Source organism: Lepidochelys kempii, chromosome 20 (genome assembly GCF_965140285.1).
Source record: "Lepidochelys kempii isolate rLepKem1 chromosome 20, rLepKem1.hap1, whole genome shotgun sequence".
NCBI classification, from domain to species: Eukaryota; Metazoa; Chordata; order Testudines; family Cheloniidae; genus Lepidochelys; species Lepidochelys kempii.
The window spans coordinates 8,068,806-8,093,218 of record NC_136399.1 but is presented as its reverse complement, the minus strand read 5'-3'; the positions used below and the strand labels follow the sequence as shown (position 1 = coordinate 8,093,218).

General features: G+C 57.6%; 2 protein-coding genes across 17 annotated transcripts in view; one reads left to right on the top strand and one right to left on the bottom strand.

Annotated features, from left to right (window-relative positions):
- Window positions 1-7,744: 7,744 nt before the first annotated feature.
- On the top strand, window positions 7,745-10,063 carry LOC140900631 (uncharacterized). Its single transcript, XM_073318171.2, has 2 exons — window positions 7,745-7,848; window positions 8,253-10,063. The coding sequence occupies exons 1-2, from the start codon at window positions 7,770-7,772 to the stop codon at window positions 9,650-9,652; spliced, it is 1,479 nt and encodes a 492-aa protein (XP_073174272.2). The 5' UTR covers window positions 7,745-7,769; the 3' UTR covers window positions 9,653-10,063.
- Window positions 10,064-12,496: 2,433 nt separating this feature from the next.
- Window positions 12,497-24,413, bottom strand: part of LOC140900627 (patatin-like phospholipase domain-containing protein 6) — a 74,100-nt gene continuing 62,183 nt past the window's right edge. For 7 of the 16 annotated variants that reach the window (XM_073318148.2, XM_073318149.2, XM_073318147.2 and 4 more), the window contains 10 exons: window positions 24,182-24,298; window positions 23,929-23,998; window positions 20,816-20,935; window positions 20,154-20,270; window positions 17,257-17,405; window positions 16,562-16,714; window positions 15,931-16,047; window positions 15,266-15,362; window positions 14,978-15,078; window positions 12,497-14,078 (listed from right to left, as the gene is read on the bottom strand). In XM_073318148.2, coding sequence (XP_073174249.1) covers window positions 14,031-14,078; window positions 14,978-15,078; window positions 15,266-15,362; window positions 15,931-16,047; window positions 16,562-16,714; window positions 17,257-17,405; window positions 20,154-20,270; window positions 20,816-20,935; window positions 23,929-23,998; window positions 24,182-24,298 — 1,089 coding nt within the window. In that variant the 3' untranslated portion in view covers window positions 12,497-14,030. Of the gene's footprint in view, window positions 14,079-14,977; window positions 15,079-15,265; window positions 15,363-15,930; window positions 16,048-16,561; window positions 16,715-17,256; window positions 17,406-20,153; window positions 20,271-20,815; window positions 21,067-22,333; window positions 23,555-23,928; window positions 23,999-24,181; window positions 24,299-24,413 lie in introns of those variants that run through there. The other 9 variants (XM_073318158.2, XM_073318164.2, XM_073318150.2 and 6 more) reach the window with 8 other exon arrangements.

The following is a 24,413-nucleotide window of genomic DNA, read 5'->3' as shown; positions in this document are numbered from 1 at the left end:
TATCCACAGGGCCCTGAGCTAGAACCCAGAGCAGGGGGTGGGCCCGGCTTCCCCCTATCCCCCCCAACTCCTGATCGGACACAGGAGGAGTTGACTTGGTTTGTGAGAAACACCAGAAGGGAAGTTCTAAATTGGAAAGGGCTCTGGCCTGTCCCTGACCCACTAGATGGGACACAGAGACTGTGGGGATTGTTCTCCGTTTCCCCCATGCTGGCCAGTGGTGAGGTTAGCTGAGTGAATGGCAGGTTTGAGCCATGAGCAAAAGTGACCAAACTGAGGGCTGCTGTGAATCTCTGAGGTGAGCAAATCTGCCAATAAGCACAGGACCCACCAAGGCAGTGGAGGAACTTTGTCACACTGTGATGTTACTAAAATGTGTTTGAACTAGACAAGGTTAGGATGTGGGTAAACAGAGTAATTTGCATAGAGGAACACACCAGAGGGAAAGAAACAGCATGAATCTTCATCATCAGACTCCCTGGAACCTCTCCTCACCACAGTGCACTGAACTTTGAAAATGCATTTCAAAAGTTCACTGGGCTATAAAAGAGGGGGGCAACGTTTCCCCCTCCGTGTGGAAGTTTAATGCAGTGTTTGGTTGTGTGAGGATTACAGACCAGAAAAACTCTTTATGCAGAGGCAGAGAACACCAAATGATGCAGCAAGTCTATGCAGAAATTCATGAAGAAACTTTTCTTTTGTGCAAAACGGGCTTATCGTACAAATCCTCACTAACGCTTAAATATAGGGGTTACCGGTGGTCAGCACTAACAGCAACAATTGCTCATTTATTTCAAATATTTTGAAAGTAGCAATTTCTTGAGTCAAAGTGAACAAGTTTAATAGATTAGGTCAAGAATGTGCACATCATTACATTACTGGTGAGCCATGCATATCACTTGTTTCACTTGCAGTTAAGTCTGATCACAGAAAGATTAAAGTCTTTGGCCCTTAACTATTTCCATTGGAGAATTCTGTGCATGATGGCAAGTAAATTGAAAGGAAACAAGATGTGTCTTGATTAATACATCTCAAAGTAGTGACCTGCCTCTTTTCAAATACCATTCACTGGCCATACAGACAAAAATGCAATGCCCCTACCCCACAAAAATGCTTCATTTGACCTCTCTGGAGCATTTTTCATGTAACCTGAATATGGCATTCATATTTACAATGCGGTTTCAAATAAGGATTAGTGCCACGTTCTGGAGTACATTTCAGCTCAGTGAGATGTTGTGTCACTGCTGGTATTATAACCCTACGTGCCCCAAAATGCTTCTGCTCCTGTGGCTGCCTGCCTGGGGGTACACAGCCTTCAACCAGCATGCACTGTGTTCTGTGTACTGTACATGAGAACATAAAAACATATGAACAGCCATATTGGGTCAGACCAAAAGTCCATCTGGCCCAGTATCCCGTCTTCCTACAATGGCCAATGCCAGGTGCCCCAGACAGCTTCTGGCAAACAGAGGCTAGGGACACCATCCCTGCCCATCCTGGCTAATGGCAATTGATGGACCTATCCTCCATGAACTTATCTAGTTCTTTTTTTAATCCTGTTATAGTCTTGGCCTTCACAACATCCTCTGGCAAGGAGTTCCACAGGTCGACTGTGCATTGTGTGAAAAAATACTTCTTTTTGTTTGTTTTAAATCTGCTGCCTATTAATTTCACTTGGTGACCCTTAGTTCTTGTGTTATGAGAAGGAGTAAATAACACTTATTTACTACAGTGGGGTGGGAGGAGGTATTGTTTCATATTCTCTGTGTGTATATAAAGTCTGCTGCAGTTTCCACGGTATGCATCCGATGAAGTGAGCTGTAGCTCACGAAAGCTCATGCTCAAATAAATTGGTTAGTCTCTAAGGTGCCACAAGTACTCCTTTTCTTTTATGATTTTATAGACCTCTGTCATATCCCCCCCCTTAGTCCTTTCTTTTCCAAGCTGAAAATTCCCAGTCTTATTAATCGCTCCCATATGGCAGCCATTCTATACCCCTAATAATTTTTGTTGCCCTTTTCTGAACCTTTTCCAATTCCAATATATCTTTTTAGAGATGGGGCAACCACGTCTGCATGCCGTATTCAAGATGTGGGCATACCATGGATTTATGTAGCAGCAATATGATATTTTCTGTCTTATTATCTGTCCCTTTCTTAATGATTCCCAACATTCTGTTCACTTTTTTGATTGCCACTGCACATTGAGTGGATGTTTTCGGAGAACTATCCACCGTGACTCCAAGATCTGAGTGGTAACAGCTAATTTAGACCCCATCATTTTATATGTATAGTTGGGATTATGTTTTCCAGTGTGTATCACTTTGCATTTATAAACATTAAATTTCATCTGCCATTTTCTTGCCCAGTCATCCAGTTTTGAGAGATCCTTTTATAGCTCTTTGCAGTCTGCCTGGGACTTAACTGTCTTGAGTAGTTTTGTATCATCTGCAAATTTTGCCACTTCACTGTTTACCCCTTTTTCCAGATCATTTATGAATATGTTGAATAGGACTGGGCCCAGTACAGATCCCTGGGGGGCACCACTATTTACCTCTCTCATTCATGTATAGCTCTGATTCAGCCATTTTGCATCCAGCAGCCTGCCACCACTTCTCACAGACATACTCTTGGCTTCCTGACTTGGCTGGTGTTAGCAGGTGACCCCAGCACACCTCCCGTCTCAAACCTATGTGTTCTGCGATGTCCAGCCCTCTCCTGCAGCATTCAGAGGAATAATAAGGTCTGTTTCCTCCTCTAAAGAGACAAAATGCACAGCTTGCCACATTCAGTGGAGTTAGCCAACACTTTTATTCAAACACAGCACTGTTGGTTTAGCTCAAAAGTAAAACAAGTTTAGTAACAAAAGAAGATAGGATTTGATGTGAGTTCAGGTATAAGAGATAAAGGCAGAAGTGGTTTCAAACAGATAAAAGTGAAACACTTTCCAGTGACTAAAACTGAACCTAGCAAGATACAGTCTTTGTTCAAGATGGCTTTTCTCACCCAAAGTCTTCCAGCAGGATGGCGGCTGTCCCTCCCACCCTCGGTCAGAATCTCCTCTAGAAGCCAAAGTGCTGGCTCCTTTGTCTTCTTAGGTGAAAGATCATTTGGGGGTCTTTGTCCCTCTCTTTTATAGTGCAGGGAGCCTTTGCAATGGTTCCTTCTGAAGGTTACACCTCAACATTTAGTCAAGCTGTGAGAAAGGTGATGCTGAGCCTGGTGGCGAAGGAAGGACCATGGATCATTGGTGTGCAGCTGCTGCTGCTTCCACAGCCTGTCAGTGTGCATCTTCTTGCTGCTGCTTTTCTGCCTCCCGCTCCTGGGCTCCTGCTTCCCAATTTTGGTGTTCACACTCTTTGGCTTCCTGCTCAGCTAAACAGTTCTGGCGTTCGTGCTTCTGTCTTGATTTGTCACTCTCCAATTTGGCCAGCTCTAGCTTTGCAGTTGCTCTGCTGATGCTCCTGTTTTTGCTTTACTTTTGTTCTGTTTCCTTTACCCAAAATAAACAAACAGAAAATAAGAAAATTGTAACCTTTCCTTTGGCTGTGCTCAGTCCCTACAGTTGAGAATCATGTAAGTGGTTCTCAACCAGGGGTACGTGTACACTGGAGGTACGCAGAGGTGTCCCCAGGGTACATCAACTCATCTAGATATTTGCCTAGTTTTACAACAAGCTACATAAAAAGCACTAGTGAAGTCAGTACAAACTAAAATTTCATACAATGGCTTGTTTAGACTGCTCTATATATCGTACACTGACATGTAAGCACAGTATTTCTATTCCAATTGATTTATTTTATAATTATATGGCAAACATGAGACAGTCAGCAATTTTTCAGTAATAGTGTGGCTGTGATACTTTTGTATTTTTATGTCTGATTTTGTAAGCAAGTAGTTTTTAAGTGAGGTGAAACTTGGGGTGCACAAGACAAATCAGACTCCTGAAAGGGGTCCATTAGTCTGGAAAGGTTGAGAGCCACTGACTAAAACTGTTACCCCAGTGCTTGAGCTGTAATTCTCAGTTAAAATAGCAAGCAGTATGTAAATCCTGCATGACTACACCACTGTCCCACAAAATTCTTCGTCTGCCCTCTCTGTAGCACTTTTCCATGTAACTTGAATGTAGCATTAATATTTAAAATAATGTTTCAACTATTGATCAGTTCAATAGAAATCATCAAAATTATTTGCATAAACAGTAGCATGTATTAAAGCAAAGGTGTCATGATAGCTTCAAAGCTGTCGGAGTAACATACAACAGTGAGAACCACTTTGTATATTTCCACAAACATGGTCAAACTGAGAGCTGGCATTTCTATGATGGAGTTTGGGGAATGTAAAAGGAAAGGAGGTGTAGGTATTCTAGCAATATGATAGAGTTTCCAAACTCTGTTAACGCATACCAAGCCACATTGCTGCTGTACGAGTCTCCCGAAAACACTAAGGATGCTAGCGGGTTTAACTTAGTGTAGTATCTAGGACTAGGATAGTATTTCTTTAAGTAGTTTGTGAGCACTCTACTGCTTTGAGACAAACTCGAAGTTGAAGAAGGATTCAGAGATCCGACCCCATAGAGATGGGACAGACAGAGTTTGGGAGCGCTGTAGTGCTATTCACTGTTGTCTATATTTTAGAAGCCATCAGAAATCACTCAGAACCGCAGGATAGGTTAAACTAGATCTTGGATGTTTGCACATAGTTAATAAACATGGTTATCTGAGAGCCATCTATGCCCAAGCATTGTCTTCATATGAATTTTCTTGTGTAACATGCAAAACACACAACTTTAATAATATATTTAATTATTTTTATTAACACAATGAAACAAATTTAGATAAATATTGCCATTTTCCCGTTCTTAATTCACCAAACAACAAATTCCTTCCTTTGTAACTAGTGTATAATGTCTCCAGAAGGGGTGTACCAGACCCTCTGAGGTCCTCTGCTGGAGGCCTTGCCACTCCCTGCCCCAGAAAAGGGTCTGTGTATACGCGTGAGGGGTGTGTGTGACTGGTGTCTGTGCAGGGGTATGGGGGTGGTGTGACCAGTGTCTCTGCAGGGGTGTGTGTGTGTGTGTTTGGGGGGTGGGGAGGATCAGTTCTGGGTTAGGGTTAGAGTTTTGTCTGGTTCTGTTCAATATCTTCAGTGACTTAGATGATGGCGCAGAGAGTGCACTATTAATGTTTGTGGACGATACCAAGCAGAGAGGGGTTGCAAGTGCTTTGGAAGATAGGATTAAAATTCAAAATGATCTGGAGAAATGGTCTAAGTAAATAGGATGAAATTCAATACGAACAAATGCAAAGTACTCCCCTTAGGAAGGAATAATCAGTTGCGCACATACAAACTGGGAAATGACTGCCTAGGAAGGAGTATTGCGGAAAGGGATTTGGGGGTCAGAGTGGATCACAAGCTAAATATGAATCAACAATGTAACACTGTTGCAAAAAAAGCAAACATCGTTCCGGGATGTATTCGCAGGAGTGTTGTAAGCAAGACTCAAGAAGTAATTCTTACGTTCTACTCCACATTGATATGTTCTCAACTGAGTATTGTGTCCAGTTCTGAGCATCACCTTTCAGGAAAGATGTGGACAAATTGGAGAAAAACAATGTCAAGTTTCCTTCCCCACTCTGAACTCTAGGGTACAGATGTGGGGACCTGCATGAAAAACCCCTTAAGCTTATTTTTACTAGCTTAGGTTAAAACTTCCCCAAGGTACAAACTATTTTACCTTTTGCCCTTGGACTTTATTGCTGCCACCACCAAGTGTCTAACAAATATAACCAGGAAAGAGCCCACTTGGAAACTTCTTTCCCCCCAATATCCCCCCAAGCCCTACACCCCCTTTCCTGGGGAAGGTTTGATAAAAATCCTCACCAATTTGCATAGGTGAACACAAACCCAAACCCTTGGTTCTTAAGAACAATGAAAAAGCAATCAGGTTCTTAAAAGAAGAATTTTAATTGAAGAAAAAGTAAAAGAATCACTTCTGTAAAATCAGGATGGTAAATATCTTACAGGGTAATCAGATTCAAAACATAGAGAATCCCTCTCGGCAAAACCTTAAGTTACAAAAAGACACAAAAACAGAAATATACATTCCATTCAGCACAGCTTATTTTATCAGCCATTTAAACAAAACAGAATCTCACACACATCTAACTAGGTTGCTTATTAGCCCTTTACAGGAATTCTGACCTGCATTCCTGCTCTGGTCCCGGCAAAAGATAACACACAGACAGAGAGAACCCTTTGTTCCCCCCTTCTAGCTTTGAAAGTATCTTGTCTCCTCATTGGTCATTTTGGTCAGGTGCCAGTGAGGTTATCTTAGCTTCTTAACCCTTTACAGGTGAAAGGGTTTTTCCTCTGGCCAGGAGGGATTTAATGGTGTTTACCCTTCTCTTTATATTTATGACGAGCAACAAAAATGATTAAACGTCTAAAAAACATGACTTATGAGGGAAGATTGAAAAAACTGGGTTTGTTTAGTCTGGAGAAGAAAAGACTGAGGGGGGACATGCTCCCCATTTTTCGAGTACATAAAAGGCTGTTACCAGGAGGGGGGAGGTAAATTGTTCTCCTTAACCCTGAGGATAAAGCAGCAATGGGTTTAAATTGCAGCAAGGGCAGTTTAGGTTGGACATTAGGAAAAACTTCCTACCTGTCAGAGTAGTTAAGCAGTGGCATCAATTGCCTAGGGAGGCTGTGGAATCTCCATCACTGGAGATTTTTAGGAGCAGGTTAGACAAACCCCTGTCAGGGATAATGCTCACTCCTGCCATGAGTGCAGGGGACTGGACTAGATGACCTCCCGAGGTCCCTTCCAGTTCTATGATTGGGGGTATCGGGAGAGGGCAATGGCAGCACCAGCTGGTGATTGCTCTTTGGCCCATGGTAGTACTCGGAGCCATTTGGAGATCAGGCCTTATGGCACCGGGCCCTGCACAAGCCCAGAACGAAGACGCTCCTTGTGCCAAGGAGCTGGGGTGCTGTCCTAGCGGCAGGGGTCCCTGGGTGTGCTGTGGAGCGAGGGGGGTTTCCTCATTAGTGTGAGGCACTTCCTCCCTAGGTCGAATCCAGTGGTGTGATGATGTCTCCAGCACGAGCGCGCTCAGGGCTCTGTGGCTCAGAAGACCACAGAGCTGTTCCCTGTAGAGCTCTGATGGCCAGGCTGTGCGCTCTGAGGCTGGTTTGGGGCTCTTTCGGGAGGGCCGTGGTCTGTTTCCCCTGCAGGGCCTGAGTAAGCGGTCTGCTCTGGAAAGTGCAGGAGTCTCTGCCACCCTCTTGTGACCGAGGGGATTGCTGGCTCTCTGCTCCATGCAGTGGGGTCCCCGGTGGGGCTGTTGGCTCACAGGACATGGGCGCTTCCCTGGCTTGCTCCTTTGCACGGAGTTGGTGTTCACCACACAGGGTGGCATTAGCCAGGCCAACTGTTTCCTACCAGTTCCGTTCAGAGGCTCAGTCCTGGCGCTGCACGGAGCCAGTTTGGTTCAAGTCTGAAGCTGGCAGGGGGCTTTTATACCCCTGTGTTAGTGAACGGCTGTGGGGCCTCGCTGGCACCATGGCTTGGGGAGTCCGTGGGGTCGTCTCCCCTCCACTCTGATTGTTTGTGTCTGAATTGACCCTCCTGTGTTTCCACAGGTGTTTCCTGGCTGTTCTGTCCATGCCAGCCCAGAGTGGCAGATGAACGCTGAGCTGGGTGGGTATTTAGCTGGATCCCACCTGCTCTGTTCTCTCCCAGCAGGGCCCCAATCCCAGTACTGGATGGAGCTAGGGGAAGAGCTGCAAGTCCCAGATCTCAGCAAAGGCGAGGACGATGAGAGCTGGCCCGGCTCCCAAACAGGTGGGGGATCAATAAGCCCAGCTGAGAGGGATGGGGGCAGATGGGACCCCCCCAAAGCCACCCCTGCAAGCCCTCCTGGCCCAGCTCCTCTCAGAGGTTGTCACCACCCTCTCCCTGATCTGTGTGCACCACGGCCCCCAGAACCAGATGAGAGCCGTGTCTTGGCTCTCCCTGAAAATGCAAATAATAATTCCAGCCTACACAGAGGCAAAGAAAGGCTTGTGAACCTGAGCTGGGTGGTGCTGACGCCTGCCTGAGTCTGCAGCCGCCTGAAAAAGCTGCAAGAGGTGTGTGGAAACCGGCTCCGGGGGGGCGGGGGCCACGTGGGTGGTGCCTCAGGGGCCCTGTCCTAGCTGGCCTCCTGTGGGGACGGCTCATGCCCGATTGCCCATTTGTTCCTGCAGGTGAGAGGCTGGCGAGCGTGGCTGGGGCAGAGGATGCTGCTCCGGGAAGGGGCAGCAGCAGCACTGGTGTGGAGCTGGTGAGGGGAGCGTGGCACGAAGACCCGGCTGCGGGGGCAGAGGCAGCTGTGCGAGGAGGCAGGGCCAGGGCGGAGGAGGCTGTGCCGGGAGGTAGCGCTGCTGCAGAGCCGGCGCGGCACAGAGACCCCGCAGCCAGGTGGCCCTTTAAATGCAGCGAGTGTGGGAAGAGCTTCCGGCAGAGCGCCACGCTGACAAGGCACCAGCTCCTCCATGCGAGCGAGAGGCCCTACGTCTGCACCACCTGCAGCAAAGGCTTTTGCGACCGCGCGGCGCTGGCCACGCACCAGCGGGCGCACACGGGCGAGCGCCCCTTCCCCTGCCCGGTGTGCGGCAAGGCCTTCGCGGGCAGCTCGGCGCTGCTGGTGCATCAGCGCGTGCACACCGGCGAGCGCCCCTACCGCTGCGGGGAGTGCGGGCAGAGCTTCCGGCAGAGCGCCCACCTGACGCAGCACCAGCAGGGCGCCCACGCCAGCCAGCGCCCTCACACCTGCGGTCGCTGCGGCAAGAGCTTCGGGCTGCGCTCCACGCTGGCACGGCACCTGCAGACCCACAGCGTCGAACGCCCCCACGCCTGCCCTGACTGCCCTCGCCGCTTCCGCCAGCGAGCCCACCTGCTCCGGCACCGGCTAGCGCACACGGGCGAGCGCCCCTTCCCCTGCCCGGTCTGCGGCAAGGCCTTTGCCCTGAGCGCCACGTTGCTGCGGCACCAGCTGGTGCACACGGGCGAGCGCCCCTTCCGCTGCGGGGAGTGCGGGCGCGGCTACACCCAGAGCTCCTACCTGCGGCAGCACCAGCGCAGTGCCCACGCTGGCCAGCGCCCCCACGCCTGCCCGGACTGCGGCCGCGCCTTCGCCGACCGTGCCAACCTCCTGCGGCACCAGCGGGGCCACGCAGGCGCCCGACCCCACGCCTGTGCCGAGTGCGGGCGGTGCTTTGCCCAGCTGGCACACCTCCGGGAGCACGGGCGCACACACAGCGGGGAGCAGCCGTTCGGCTGCAGCCAGTGCGGCCGAGCCTTTGGGCACCGTTCAGCCCTGGCAGCGCACCAGCGGGCACACAGCGGGGAGCGCCCCTACCCCTGTGCCCAGTGCGGGTGCCACTTTGCCCAGCTGGCCAGCCTGGTGGAGCACCGCCGGCGGCACACGGGTGAGAAACCGCACGCCTGCCCCCGCTGCGGGCGCCGCTTCCGCCACCGCTCGGCCCTGCTTCGCCACCAGCGCTCCCATGCCGGAGCCTGCCCCTTCCGCTGCGGGCAGTGCGGGCGCGGCTACACCCGCAGCTCCAACCTCCTGCTGCACCAGCGGGTGCACGCTGCTGAGTGACATCCCAGCCCCCGGGACATCACTGGCAGCCGGTGACTCCCACCCCCCGCATGCTGGGATGGTCCTGGCCTGGTCTGGCCCTGACCAGAGTCCATACTTGTGCGTGGCCACTCCCCCGCCCACTGCCAGGAATGGGGCTGGCTGGGCCAGGCCTGCGTTGCCTGTCCAGGTACTGAGAGCGAGTGAAGCTGCTGCCACCAGTCATGGTTTCTCCAGCCCAGGTAGCAAACATGGGGGCAGAGCTTCCTGCAGGTGGGGCCCTGCTCAGGGGTGGGGCTCAGGGAATGGGGGCTGTGCCCAGGCAGTGCCTGACCCCATTTTTCTCCCCTCTTGCTGGCTGGTGCTGCCCGGGCTGCTGCTCCAGCACCCTGGGCCCTGCGGTGTGGCCCAGCCAAAGCCCGCCCTGCAGCTGTCCAGACGTGTGCGGGGCTGGGGAACAGAAGCAGGGGGACGCCAGCACTCAATGCAGGCTTGTGGGAAACGGGAGGGGCTGGGTGGAGGGATGGGGGGGCTGGCTGCGGGAGCAGCTTCTAATGAATTTTCTAAAATGTTTTGTTACAAAGTGAAAATAAACCTGTGAAATTCCCAGGGGTCCTGTGTCATGTCTGCAGCGGGCAGGCTGGGCCCCATGGCCTGACTGCACCAAGCGCTCCCGAGGGGAATGCCAGCTGGGCACAGGCACCCGGTGTTGCTAGGGCTTCATTGGTGCTGCCACATCCTGGCTCCGTTTTGGAGAAATGTCTCTCTGGGGGCTTTTGTTGTCACCACATTGTGTGTGAACGTGGGCAGTGCCACCTCCCTGCTCCGCGCCAGTCACTCTGAGAGGAGCTAGCTGTCTCCCTCGTCTCAGCAGGGCATGATCCTTTGCACTGTCAGTGACTGTTTTGCTTCCCAGCTCTTAGCACCGCAGCGGGAGGGTTCTGTTCAGCTTGCAGCCCCGCAGCATGCCCTCTCTTCCATCCCAGTTTCTCCGGCCGCCAGGTGGGACGGGGCTCTGTTGGCTCTGGCCACAATCCTGCTGCGCTGCGAGACCAGTCTGCATGAGGACACCGCAGTCAGCTGCCTGTGGAAATCACCAGCCCGCTGTGGCCCTGCGCGGGCTCTGCATTTCCTCTGCCTGGAAGTGTCTAAAGCTGCTGCAGAACGGCCTGCGGCAGGCCTGGGTACTCGGGGCCTTGCTTATGGGCCCAGAGCCCCAGATCAGCTTTACGCCTCATCTGCCACCTGTGGGGTGGGACATGGCTGCAGCAGCACGGCCAGGCAGCCACTTCCTGGTGTCAGCAAGGCAGGCTGACAATGAGCAGAGGGGAGATGGCTTCAGGCCAGGGGGTCTGTGCCCAGGTCTGGTGGAAAGGGGCAGCGATTGGGTCTTGGCTTTCCTAGGAGCCGCAGCTCCTCATAGTTCCAGCTCCCTAGACCTGAACGCTCCCCGCTAGGCAGCAGGCTGAGGGGCACCAGCTCTGCTGCATGCTACTGTGGGCCTGGTCACTGGCAGCAGGCACCCTGGCCGTTAACCCCTGGAGCATCGATTCCCGGTGATGGGGCCCGCATGCTGCATGGGTGCCTTGGCCCTGGATTTAGCATGAGCATCACAGGTGCCCAGCTGAGGGGCGTCTCTCTGCTAGGGGCCTGGTGCCTGGGGGAGGGGGCTCTTGGGGGTTGCAGTAAGGGGGGGACCCTGCAGTTTGGGTCTCTGGGCAGGCCTAAGCTTTTCCATATAGTGGAGACTTCTTAGAGCAAAGCCAGGGGACAGCTCCTGGACTCCCACTGGGCCCTGCTGGGAGCCAGACTGGGCTGCACCTCCTGGGCCAGAGGGAGGCCCTTAGGGCAGGTGGGAGGCCACCTGTGCAGTGATCCAAGGGCAGTAACTGGGGAGTAGCTGACAGGAGAGCCGGGCCAAGCGGCCGACGGGGGTGTGGGGCCTGCTCAGCCATGGCCAACTGCCCATCAGGTGGCTGCAATTTCTCCTTGCTGCTGCTAGACCAAGGTTAATTGCAGAAGCTGGGGCCACACAGGTCCTGGTCCTTGGGTTGAGAAGTGAGTGACCACTTGGCCAGCAGATCTCATCGAAGATCCTGTGCCGATATGCACCCCCTAAGCTGCAGCTGGTCCCAGGCCAGGGTGTCCTGCAGCTCAAGCTGGCACCAGGGCCAAAGCCACCTACAGGAGCAGCCCCCAGGGCTTTGCTGGGAATTCAGGCCTGGGGCTCCCCAGTTGGGAGCAGTTGCAGTGCTGGGGAGGGGGGCAGATTCACCTTCCCAGCTGCTGGATGCAGGCTGCAGGGCCCATGGGAGCTGCAGCCAGGTGGGCACAGCGGAAGGGAAAGAGTCCCACACAGCACGAAGCTGCTGGGAGCTGATCCTGCACCACATGGGGGGGAGGGTGAAGGGCATGAGCAGGCAGAGAGCCTGCCGAGCACAGGAGCTCGGCCCCAGTGCAGCACAGAGGATGGAGTTGGAGCCCCCTCTGACCTACCAGGCACCTGCCCCTACAGTGAGTTGGGGGGCCAGGCCCCAGTTTCCTACATGCTGGAGCCCATGAGGGGAAGGGAACCGTGCATGGCTCAGTGGGCCCACAGCTTGGCAGGGGCTGCACCCACCTGTGGTGGGACAGGACTCACGGTGTGAGGGAAAACAAGCCAACCCCTGCCCCAGCAGCAGAGCAGGGGCAGCAGCTCCTGAGCACCTGGCTTTCTTCTGCAGGAGCCAGCCTGGGCTGAGTGGGGGCCCGTGGAGCCAGAGGCCCACTCCTGTTATTCCCAAGCCCTCCCCTGGAGGAGGCTGAGCTGCCGGCCGCCCCAGGAGCCCCAGTGGCTGATCAGAGTTGGCAGAGACTGACTGTCAGCCCTGGCCAGTGGAAGCTTTTATTCTGGCAGGATGGGCAGACCCCACCTCAGCCGGACAGCCACGAGCAGGTTTCTTTTAAATAAAAAATAACAGAATCCCAGTGCCCAGGCCTCTCCGTGCCAGCCCCTGAGCCCCCTGCAGCTCCCACCCTCAGCAATAACTTAACAAAAATAAGTAGCATCTAAGGTTATATTGCTCCCACCCTGGCCGCAGCTGGGATGTGGGGGCTCCATGACAGTGATGGGGTGCCTGGAGGGAGGTGCAAACAGCATCCCAGCAGCTCAGCCAGGAATGTGGGGGTGCCCAGGAGTGGGTGGATGCCTGCTGAGCCCAGGAATAGCAGCCTGACCTGGCAGAGTTACACACAGGGAGCAAGGCTCTGGCCTAAATCACCCACCACCCCCTGGCTATGGGTCCCCTGGCTTCCCCTACAAGCCAGGCAAGCTGGGGCTATAGCAGGCCCTGCTGATCCCTGATACTGAGTGCAGGGCCCAGCCCTACCCCCCCGGAAGCCCAGGCCCTCTCTAGGGGTGGCAGGTGGGGCTGGGAAGGAGAAGCAGCTGTAGGAGAGATGCTGAGGGGCACGTCCCACAGCAGCAATGCGGAGGAGGGCAAGAGGGAAATGACACTGCCCCATACACAGTGCATGTAGGGGAGGAGGGAGAGGCAGTGTTTTCACCAAAGCACTCAGCCTGGGGTGGGGGCCGGACAGGACATAGGACTCCCAGGTTCTGGACTTAGTGTGGTGTTCAGGACCCCAGGTGGCAACCCAGGGGAAGAGAAGCTGGCAGAAGCTGGGGTTGGACCTAGAAGGGCTTGGGGGCATCTGCCTCACCCCTCAGGCACCTCCTCTAGCAAACCCCCCCTCACCTGAGTGGGTCATGCAGCAGCATGTGGCCAGGAGCTGAGCCCTGGCACTCAGCAAGGAGCGTGCAGGCATAGGGCAATGGGGGAAGGGTGCATGGCCCTGGCTGCCAGCTGCACCCTGTGGCCCTCCATGAGGCAGGCAAAAGGCAGGCAAAGGGAGCAGCAAGGAAGGGCCATGGGCCCTCGTATGTGTAGCGGGGAGGGGGCTGGGGTAGTCCTGCCCAGCATCCAGCCCTTATCCTCATGCCCTACCAGCAGAGGCTGCTGGACTGGGCCCTGCTGTCCCTGGAGTGAGCAGCATAGGCCTACAACTGATAAAGCGGTTAGCTGAGGGCCCCCCTGGAACTGCAGCAGCGCTGGCCTGGGTCAAGTACTGGCTGATGGAGAGTGCTGGGCCTAGTAGCCGCCCCTCCACCCTGCGGTGCGTCCAGGCCAGGTCCCACTGCATACTGGAAGATGCAGAAGGGCTGCTGACCCCAGCAGAACCCTGGCCATTAACTGAGTGGAACCAGGCTGGCCTCAGGACTCCAGCAGCAGATGCAGGCCGGGGGGATCTAGCGCAGGATAGGCTCCAGTGCCCCAGCTACATGCAGGCCGCAGTCTCCAAGTGCCAGCCCTGGGCCTGCAGGCTCCATCTGTCCCAGTGCGGGAGCAGGCAGCTGGGCTCACTCCTGGGGCGGGGAGTTGCGGTGCCGCAGACTCTTCTCCTCATCCTGGAAGGAGAAGACACTGTGTGACGGCACAGACCCAGCCCTTGGGGAGAATGGGGCCCAGCCAGCCATCAAGGGGCAGGAGAGGGCAGCAGTTCTGCTGTCATGGTGGGCCCTTGCCCTCAGGCCAGAGAGCTCAGGGCCAGGAAGGACCAGCAGGACGAGTGTGAACTCAGACTAAAGTCCAGTCAGTGCCTGAGTGGAGAACACATACCCCATCCCTCCATCCAGTCCGGAGTGAGACACCCGTGTCCCAGGAGAGCTGCCCCCAGGGCAATCGCCCTGCTTCTTCCCAGGCCGAGACAGGGACAATTCAGGCCTGTTTAGTGAGAGCTGGGTAAGGACGAGCCACGTGGCCAGGAGCCTTCCCCCCCCCGCCCCCCGAGCACACCAGGGTCATCTAGGGCAACGTCTAGTTCAGACAAGCCCCATATTGCGGTGGGTGGGGCTGGTGCCCATATTCAAGAGGGGAAGGTCCATTTCCCACCCCCTCCCACACAACTCTTAGCCCCACCCCCAGGATCTGGCCTCTGTGGGCTCCGGAGCAGGGCAATGCCAGCCTGAGAGCAAGGAGCCCAGGAGCTGACATGGAGAGTGTCAATGGGAACCTCTCCCCCAGAGGAGTGGGGGACTGTGGAGAGTACCCTGTGGGGAGCCCACAGTGTTTGTGCAGGGAAGGGGGGCATGGTCCCAGGGGCTGGGGAATCCAGGCCCACCCTTGCTCCCTGGAGCATGGGTAGCAGCATCTGGGACCAGCTCTCCCTACAGCTGCCAGAACAGTGACACAGACCGAGCCCCACCTTGGCCAGCTCCCCCACCTGGAGAGGGCCCCAAGAGAAGCAGCTGGGTCCAGCACACCCCCACCCCAGGGAGCAGAGTCCAGAGCTTACAGTCTCAAATACCTCAGTGTGGGTCCACTCAGCCGATGCTAACAACTCTTCCTCTCCCCGTGCGGGGTCCAGCCCTTCCTCCTCGTACTCTGTCAGGTAGTCAGATTCCTCACCTGGATGGGAGCACACATGGGGCTGGCAGTTGCTCTTGGCCTGGCCCTGCTGCCCCTCAATCCCTACCCGCAGTCCCCTCTTCTATCCCAGCCCTAACTCCCATCCCACAGCCTTGCTGGGGCCCCAGAATCCTACTGGAGTGACATGGGCAGAGAGCCCTGCGCCACACCCCCTGCCCCCACTCACCATCAGCGTAGCCATCGGACAGGTAGCTCTTGGTCGGCTCGATGCGAGACACGATCTCGGCCAGATCAGTGAACCCTGCGCTGGGGCAAGTCAGCACCTGGGGGATGAGAGCCAGTCTAGAGATGTCCCCGTCAGGTAGCCCTGGGGGGCTAGGACACAGGGAAGAAGTGCTATGTGGGCTGAGCTAGAGAGTGGGTGGTCCAGGAGGGCTCCAGTGGGTGAGGACAAGGAGTGGGGGTCATTGTGGCAAAGGACAAGTCAATTCTTGGGTCAGGCTCTCACCCCATGCAGGTGGTTCTGAGTCCAGCCCTGAGCGGATCCCCCACTTCGCCAAGGGGCTGGGGGTTCCTGCTCAGCCTATGGACAAAGGGACCAGAGTCTCAGGGCGGCTCCTGCTGGAACTGGGGTCTGCCCTGATGGGGGAGGGCACTTCCTTGCCAAGCCCCCACAACTCCTCTTGGAGCCCCCAGCCCTACTCCTTGGGGCGCCAGGGCAGACCTGGTTGTTCCCCCTGCCCCAGGCACTGGTGCTGCGCCACAGGGCTGCCGCAGCCAGGAACATCAGCTTGGCACAAAAGGGAGCTAAGTGGCTGGAGTATGACAAGGCACACACTGTAGCTACCCATCCCCCGCTGGCCCATGCCCCACTGCTGCCCCCTCACTCACATCCATGCGCTTGCTCTCGTAGAAGTCGGCCGAGCGCCGGTCCTTCACCATCTTCTCAATGATGTCGCCGCGGCTCCAGCCACTGAATACCACCTTGCCATGCTGGTAGCCCACGTCCTGCATGAGATGGATGGGCAGGATGAGGGGCCCACTCCTCCCAGCCAGCGGCGGGGGGGACTGGCCAGGCCAGGCTGCGCCCGCTGCAGAGCAAGACATGGATTTGCCCTGGGTGCTCTGATGCAGCTGGGGGGCTGCTCCTCACAAGGGTGGCCATCAGATTTCCAACCCATCCCCGCAAGCAGGGCCTCTCCCTCCCCTACCTGGGCACAGCTCATGGCCCAGATCAGGGCCTCCCACCCTCCCCAGCCAAGTGCAGCCCTCAGCCTCCCACACCCTGCTGAGCACAGACCCCGCCCTCCCCCAGATCAGGACCTCCCACCCACCCCACCCCCGGCTGAGCAGAGACCCTCCCCTGGCCCCCCAGATCAGGGCCTCTCACCCCCAGGCCAGTGCAGCCCAGGGCCCAGAGTAGGGCCTCCCACCACCCCGCCCCCAGCCGAGCACAGACACCCCCGGCTAATCAGGCCCTCCCACACTCCCCACCCCTACAGCCCAGGCCATCTGGACTCACGTAGATCTCGTCGAACTTGCCAAAGTCCATGGTTTTGAAGCGGTCGATGGGCGGGCGAATGTATTCGCAGTAGGAGCTCGACTTTACTACTTCCAGCTGGCGCACACACGACACATAGGCCAGACGTGACTGGATCTCCGCCATGTCGGGCACCTGTATGTGTGTGGGGAAAAACAGGAGTGTCCTGCAAGGGGCTGGATCAGCCCCACCTGGGACAGGAGGCTGCAAGGGACAGTCTCTCCTACTTTCTGCAGGTCTGACTCCCCTCCAGCTGGCTCAGTCCAGCTGAGTGGCTGTAGCCGGATCCCAGCAACTGCTCCTGGGGCATCAGGAGTGACTGTGCCCAGCCAGCCTGAGGGAAGCCACCTGGCTGCCAAGGCAGGCCCGCATGCTCAGGCAGGAGCAGCCCTGGGAGGCAGGGGCTGTGGTGGAAGGGACCCTGCCAGCACCAAGGGCTGTCGCTGCCCTTGGGGTAGAGGGCAGAGTCACAGAAGGGGAGAGGGATGGTGAAAAGCCCCAGCCCTGGGTGGGTGGGGCCCGCCTGCCTCCCCTCACATGCCCCCCCGGCCTGCAGCATGTCAGGTGCGGCCCAGGTGGCTGGGGGGACGTGCCTGCAGGCAGCAGGAGAGATGGGGCAGATTCCGCTTGGAGGGGGCTCTCGGGCATGGAAGCCCCCAGGGCAGGGCAGGGCTCACCTTGACCTTCTGGGTCCAGGGATTGAGGCGTTTCCACAGCAGCCACCAGCCTGAGAGGCTGTCGCCGTAGTTGCAGAGGTCAGTCTCGTCCTGGCTGCCCACGTCGATGGCGACCACTGTTTTGGCGCCCATGGTCCGGGCAATGTCCGCTGGCGTCAGAGAGAGCGTGTCAGGGGCGGCGGCCCGGCAGGGAGTGGCACTGCCGGCTCCCCATGCTCCTGCCTGTTGCCATTAGGGCAGCTCCCCGCCCCATGCCCCAACCACAGCTGGGGAGCAGGGCAGAACCCCAGCCACAAGCAGGAGGTGGGGAGCAAAGCCAGGTTTGCAGCAACCACTTTTCTCCCCTCACCCCCATTTGCGTGGGAGGCATGACCAGCATGAGAGCAGGCGGGGTAGGTGGGGGTGGCTCTGCAGCACCAGGGAGTCCAGGGACCCCTTCCCACTAGCACTGCCCAACTGGCCAGGCGTGGAGCTTCCCAGTGCAGGGTCCAGCATGGCCAGATCTTCCCCATCCCCCCTCTGACTTTCTCTGTGTGAAGTGCAGGTCCAGCTCACCCAGCCTCCCCCGGCTGGCTCTGTTGTGCCTGGGAGCTCCCCCTCCATGGCACATTCAGAGGGCAGTAGGAACCCGCAACTCGTCCCAGGCAAGGACCCCTGGCCAGACAAGCTGCAGCAGGACTGTCCCACGCTGAACTCTGGACTCCAAGCTGCGACAGGGACAGCCCATCGCAGTGCTGGGGAGGGCCCAGTGCAGCTCCAGGGGCAGTGTGTAAATGGCTGTCTGCCAAAGACCTGCTGAAGGCTTCACCCAAGCCTGTGACTGCCAATGGGTGCGGTCTCTTCTGTTAGGCTCCATGGAAGGAGCAATTAAGCCCCTTTATGGAGTGAGGTAACTAAACAGAAGCCATTGCCCAAGGCCCTGGGTGGGTCACATGGCAAGGCCAACCATCAGCTGAACTGCGTGAGCTGAAGGCTTCCCTGTAAGTTTTTGTAACATTTTTTTGAAAGTGTGTGACTCAGTTTCCCTATTGTGTAATGCTACCTCCTGGGTATGAAGGGGCTAATCACTCCTCAGGGACAGGGAGATGAGCTGTGGGTGTTACAGAGGCAGGTCTGCGGTGGTTTGAATGAACTATCAAGAACTGTCCCCACATGGACAAAGTTGCCTCGGAGACACCCTGAGCGGACAGTGACTGTCACAGACTGGGAGCTGAGGGGAGCCCTGCAGGACAGCCGCGGAGACAAAGAGAGCAGGTGTATGTGTGTGGAGGGGGTTAAGATGGCTGCTGCCCAGCCGGAAGATTGAGAATGCAGGCGGATTGGAGCAGAGGCTACTGCTAACAAAGGCTCTGAGTTCAGACAGACTTGAGCCCCTCGGTCCTGGAGTCCAGGTGACTAATGACGGGGCCGTGGTCTGAACAGGCTGTGCAGCGTCACTGCCACTCCCTGCTGGCTGCATTGTTGCCAAAAGGGTCGAGTCTCCCACGGGGTCTACACTCAGCTGGACTCACTGGGGAGCCCCGGCGAGAAGCAGGGGGGCTGGAGCCTGAAGTCTCAGAGTCGTGGGGCTCGCCCTTGCAAAGAGGAGGCCTGAGGCCTAGCACAACCATAGGGGCATCCTGAGCATGATGGGCACCCTGGGACACCAGGACAGAGGGGGGACTGGTTGAAGCTGTGAGGACCTGAACCGAGCAGCCGGCGGCAGTAGTAATGGTGGGGGCGGCCATGACGGGGACAGAGACAGAGCTCTGGGGGGACAGGACAGGCAGCTGGGAAATCGGGACCAAGGAACGTGCCTGCTGCTGTTTGCTCCTGCTGCTCCCATGTGAAGGCGGCTGGGGGCGTTCTCAGTCCACAGACAGAACCACCTGGTTCTCCCTGTAGGAGGAGGCCCCGGCAAGGCCTCACTTCACTGGGGCTGAAGGGGAACAGGGACATTCCAGGGCCTGACAGGCCCACGCTCAGCCCAGCTCCTGCATGTAGCGATGGGAACCGCCACTCGTGGAGCCCGCTCGGCCCAGGGCATCAGCAACAAGGCTGGTGCTCCGTTCCAAGCAGCCAGACCCCGCCCCTCCCCGGGGCTGCCTGCCTGCGCTGGTACCATTTGGCTGCAGCACGGATCGGCAGGTGCTGATGCACGAGGCTGAGCTCAGTGCGACTCCACGCAGCTGCAAAAGGAACCTGGTTCCTTGGGACCTGAGGCTGTTTGCTCTGGAGCCTCAGGTACAAGCCTCCCCCGTCCCTGCTCGGGGGCTTGTGGGGCCAGGGGCTGAGGGAAAAGCTCAAAACCTCCATGGGTAAAGAGCTGGGCACGGTTCCAGTTGGGGAGCAGCCTGGGGTTCTTCCGTGGCCTTTGCTCCAGTTTAAGAAGCCCTCACCCAGGCCGGGGCCCAGCACTGCGGTTCCATAATGTCCAGCCCTCAGCCTGACTCCAAGGGGGAGGCAAAGCAGGGACCCCCCGACCCCCCAAACCCATTCCCCACTTGGGATGCCAGGGACAGCAGACAGCAAGAACGCAAAGGAGCCATTGGGGAAGAGCTGCTCCCCTACACACACATATAACATGAGCCTGCCCAGCTGGCCATGGGCCCAGGTGCTGCACCAGCCCCGCAGGGTGGTGGGAGGGAAGCCCCACTCCCTGAGCAGGATCCCCACTTCGGGTGAGTTGCTGGTTTTAACGATAACATTCCTCCAGCCCCACAGAAGGGCAAGAGGCCCGGGCCCCAGCTCAGCCGTGAGGAGGCTCTAGTGCTGCGGAGACACCAGAGGGGGGCGATGGAGACGCGCCAGGGCAGAGCCAGGCGACGGGGGCAGGGAACTCTGGCAGCAGTGGTGCCTCCCCCGGTGGCCTGCTTCGCAGTCTGTGAGCAGCGTCTCCATCAGCGGCAGGTACTTGCCTGGCAGGTTGTTGGTGTAGCCACCGTCCATCAGTAAGTTGCCATCCTTTGGGTCACAGAGTGGCGGCAGGTACCCGGAAAGGGTCATGCTCGCTCGCACATACCGCCACAGCGAGCCTAACCGGCAGGAACAGACGCAGTCAGGAGACGGCCTCTTGCAGGCCTGGAGCCCCGGGGAAGGGAGGGCGCCTCGGCACCCAGGCTGGAGAATCTGCAGAGTCCTTGGAGCCAGCGAGAGTCTAGCCAACTGCCTAGAACTCAGCCAGGGGTTGGGTCCCGTCCTTGCCCCTTGCTCTGGAACAGCTGGTGCCTTGGATTGACTCCCAAAGGCCTCAGGAGAGACTGAGCACCTGGCCTCGTGGCCGAGGCTCCCAGCACCGGCCCCCATGAGGTGCAGATTTCTCAGCTTGAGCAGCACACATCTGGCCGGGGTGCTGGGATCCAGCCTGTGCCCTCAGGCCTGTCAGAACCAGCCCTCGCCAGGGAAGGACAAGCTATGGCATGGAAGGAGGCAGTGGCTGCAGCCCAACTTGGGGCGGCCGTGGCAGAGTATGGTGGGCAGGGGTTGCAGCCAGTTGCCACCCCGGCCCAGCCTGGCCCTCCCTTCCAAGCCACACAGGTCATCCCCGTGGCCCAGGGCCCGAGGAGCGCATGATGCTGACCTGGGACATTGTTAACATAGCAGCCGTCCACAAGCAGGTGGCTGTCCTTGGGGTCGCAGAGAGGAGGCAGGTAGGGGGGGTAAGATGCACTGGCTCTGACGTAGCGCCATACACTGCCTGCTGGAGGGAGAGGAGACAGTCACAGGGCACGGGGACAGCACAGACGGAGAGAAGACAGGAAACGACAGGACAGAAGCTTCAGAAATCCAGATGCCTTCTTTGGAGCAGGGGTACTGGGAGGTCTCCCCAGCCTGGCAGGGAGAGGGCACACCGGCTCAGACAAGGGGCGGTCTGTGCTAGGAGTCAGGCTGGGTGTGGGAACAGGTGCCACCCCCAGCCTAATAGAGGGACAGACCCTTGTGACATACCCAGAAATCTGCCCCCCACCAGAGGAGGGACCAATTCCCTGAACACCCGTCCCCCTCAGCCCACTCCAGCTAGTGGTGGCTACACTGACAACTGGGCTGGGCTATTCTACCTACCCCAACGCCCTGCTCGCTCTCCCTGCCATGGGGCAGTGCCAGGCCCTGGCCCAACGAGACGCTGCTGTGTGCTTGCTGGCAGAAGGCTGCCCAGCAACACGCACACGGGCATGTTGGGACCAGCACTCAAGGGGCTGCGGGACCCCGGGGGCCAGGCCAGCTCGGGAATGAGGCTGCGCAGGCTATGACTTCAGCTGGCTGTCAGGAGCTCTTTGCAGGACTTTGCCTCAGCCTGCAGCCTTCACCTTAGACAGAGCTCTTCAGCGCCCAGGGCTCAGACGCCAGGACAGGACTGTCCAGGGCCGGAGGCAGCAGCACAGGCTGGGCACTGCTGGCCCAGGAGGAGATGGAGGCACACGCTGAGATGGGGGTGCAGGGGGTCCCCAATCACTGCAGGAGGCAGAGGCCCCATTCCATGGGCTTTGGGGGAAGGGCTTCAGCTGATGCCTCTGGATGCCAGCTGAGGACCCCTGGGTAGGACAGCAGGGTCCTGGTAGGGAGAAGGCCTTCCCCTGGCATCTGCCCAGGAAGAGAGCACTCACACACACACAGACACGCAGCAGAGCCAGCCCTGCCCCTCCCTGACCCATCTCCCTGGCCCCTGGACGCAGTGAGTTAGGGGTGAGTGGGGTTAGTTGGCGTTAGGACAGACAAGCAGGCAGAGTGAGAGCCAGGCAGTTACAGCTGCCGGGGCGCCCCGTGGACAGGCATGGATGGATCAATGTCCCAGGTGAGATCAGGCGCCTGTGACAGACAAGGCACAAGATGAGGACCGAGGGCAGAGACTGAGTTTGAACCAGCAGCTCCCCCCTCCTACCTCTCCAGGGAGCCCTCAACCAGCACCAGCACCTAAGTGCAAGGACGGAACGCTGCCCCTTGTCCACCCCAGCCCCGCCACACGCACCCCCCTCCACCTGCCTCCCCCAAGAGCCTCCAACCACCACCGCCTGAGTGCAAGAACAGAACGCTGCCCCTTGTCTGCCTCAGCCCCAGCCCCAGCCTCACCACACACCCACCCACCCCCATAGCAGGCCCTCGCTCCACCCAGAGCTCCCAACCACCACCACCCAAGTGCAAGGACAGAATGCTGCCACAGCTCCCCCCACTCACCCAGAGCTGCCCCTGCTGCTGCTGCTAACACGCCATCCAGCTGGCCCAATGGGGGTGTCAGATGACAGGAGGGCCGCTCAGGCCAGACGTGAGGGGCAGGGGGCAGCAAGGTTAGTGTGTCCCATAGCCCCATCTTGTGTTCTCTCCACACAGTCAGGGGTGGGGGGTGTTACCAGGGGTTAGTGAGTAGCAGAATTGTTACAATCAGGGAACAGGGGAAGAGCCAGACAGGGACCAAGTGGGCAGCAGAGTGTGGGAATGGGCAAGGGGGAAGGGAGGGTCCAGCTCTGACCAGGAGCAGCGTCAGCAGCTCTTGGGCCTGGGTTCTGCTGGCCCAGGCTGGCCCTTGCTGCCCCCAGAAAGACAGGAATGGTGTTTGGCCGCTTGGGGATTCTGGGCCCTGAGGCCAGGTGATCAGGGGGAGCCAGCAGCTCCTGCTGCCACGGGCAGAGCCCTGGGTGGGGGAAGCCCCCAGGCTCTGGTGTTTGGCCCCAGTCAATTGGGGCTGAGTGCTCCCTATAAGGGGTGCCCCAGCCCCTGGGAGAGCAGCCAGGGTTGCTGCCCCAGGACAGCACTGCTGCGGAAGGAGGGGGTGGCCCAGAGCCTGGCTTCGCCTGTAGCCCAGCCCTGGCAGCAGAGCTAGCGCTCCCTGTGCCACCAACAGCAGCTTCTGCCCTGGCTCTCTCGCAGGGGTGGGGGCGTCTCTCCTTTATTTCAGCCCATCACTCCTAATTAGACCTCTGGAGCCCTGCCCTGACAGCCCCTGCCCTCCTTTCAGCCCTTTCCTGTAACATTATCCTTCTCTGCAGGGCAGGGCGCCGAGGGGCCCTGACAGGTGTGGGGGCAAAGACATTGAGATGGCCATGCCCAGCCCAGTCCCTCACTGTGTTAGTAGATGGCTTGGCAGTCGGGTGGCCCATGCCAGCTGATGTGGGCTAGGGGTTACAAGCACTGCTTCCTGGGGGGCAGGGGGCACTCTCTAGAGCAGGCGATAACCTGCTCCCATCCTTAGAAACATCGGTTCGGCACCTGAGGGGCGGCAATGCTCAGCTAGGGTTGCCAACCCTCCAGGTTTGGCCTGGAGTCTCCCGGAACCAGCATCGATCCCCCGGCGTCTACTGAAAGCCATCCAGGAGATTTTGATAGGCTATTTTAAGGAAACGACATTATGTCATGTTGGAAAAAAAAAATCTCCTGAAATAGCTTCAGTCAGAGTAGGCCTCCCTAAGCTGAGCCCAGGCCTGGCCTGGCCACGTGGACCCATCGAGCACACACACAGCAGGGCTCTTTGGAGAGAGCCAGCAGGGGCCGAGACAGGCCAGTGAGGCCCATTACTCTCAGCAACCAACCAGGCTCCACCCCACAGGCTGCGCTCCTGGCTCAGGGTGGGGGGCAGGGAGAGGCCTCTGGCTCTGGGCCCTCACATGAGCAGGATGCTGAGGACTTGGGCCCCAACAACCAGGGCGCCATGCACCTCGTGCAGCCTGGGACACGCCACGGGTGTGGGGTGCAGGCGCTTACCGTCCTTGTGGACCCGCATGGCCGAGGCTGTGATGTCCGTCGTCACGTTGAAGTAGGGGAGCCACAGATCCTGCAGGGGCACAAAGGGCTAATCAGAGACGTGGGGGCTGTGCAAGGCACCACGCTCCTTGGGCAAGGCCGGGCTCCAGGGAACACCGCTGCCGGCAGGGGGCGTTGCTCAGGGCTGCCCAGCAAGAGGCTACTTTGAGTGTTCTCCACCAGGACCCCCGCCCAGCTTCCTGGATCTCCCTACCTCAATCTGCTTGTCCTGGAAGACCTTGCTGATGCTGGTGTTGAAGGCTGAGCCGGAGAACATGGAGGTGATGGGGTAGGTGAGGTCCAGAACCGTCTCAAACACGGAGTTCATGCTCTGCAGGAGGAGGGCGGGGGGTCACTCCGCGGGGGGCACAGCCCAGCACAAGCAGTGTTCGGAGTCCAGGCTCATGGGGACAGGCAGGGAGGATTGTCGGGGAGCCGGCAGCGAG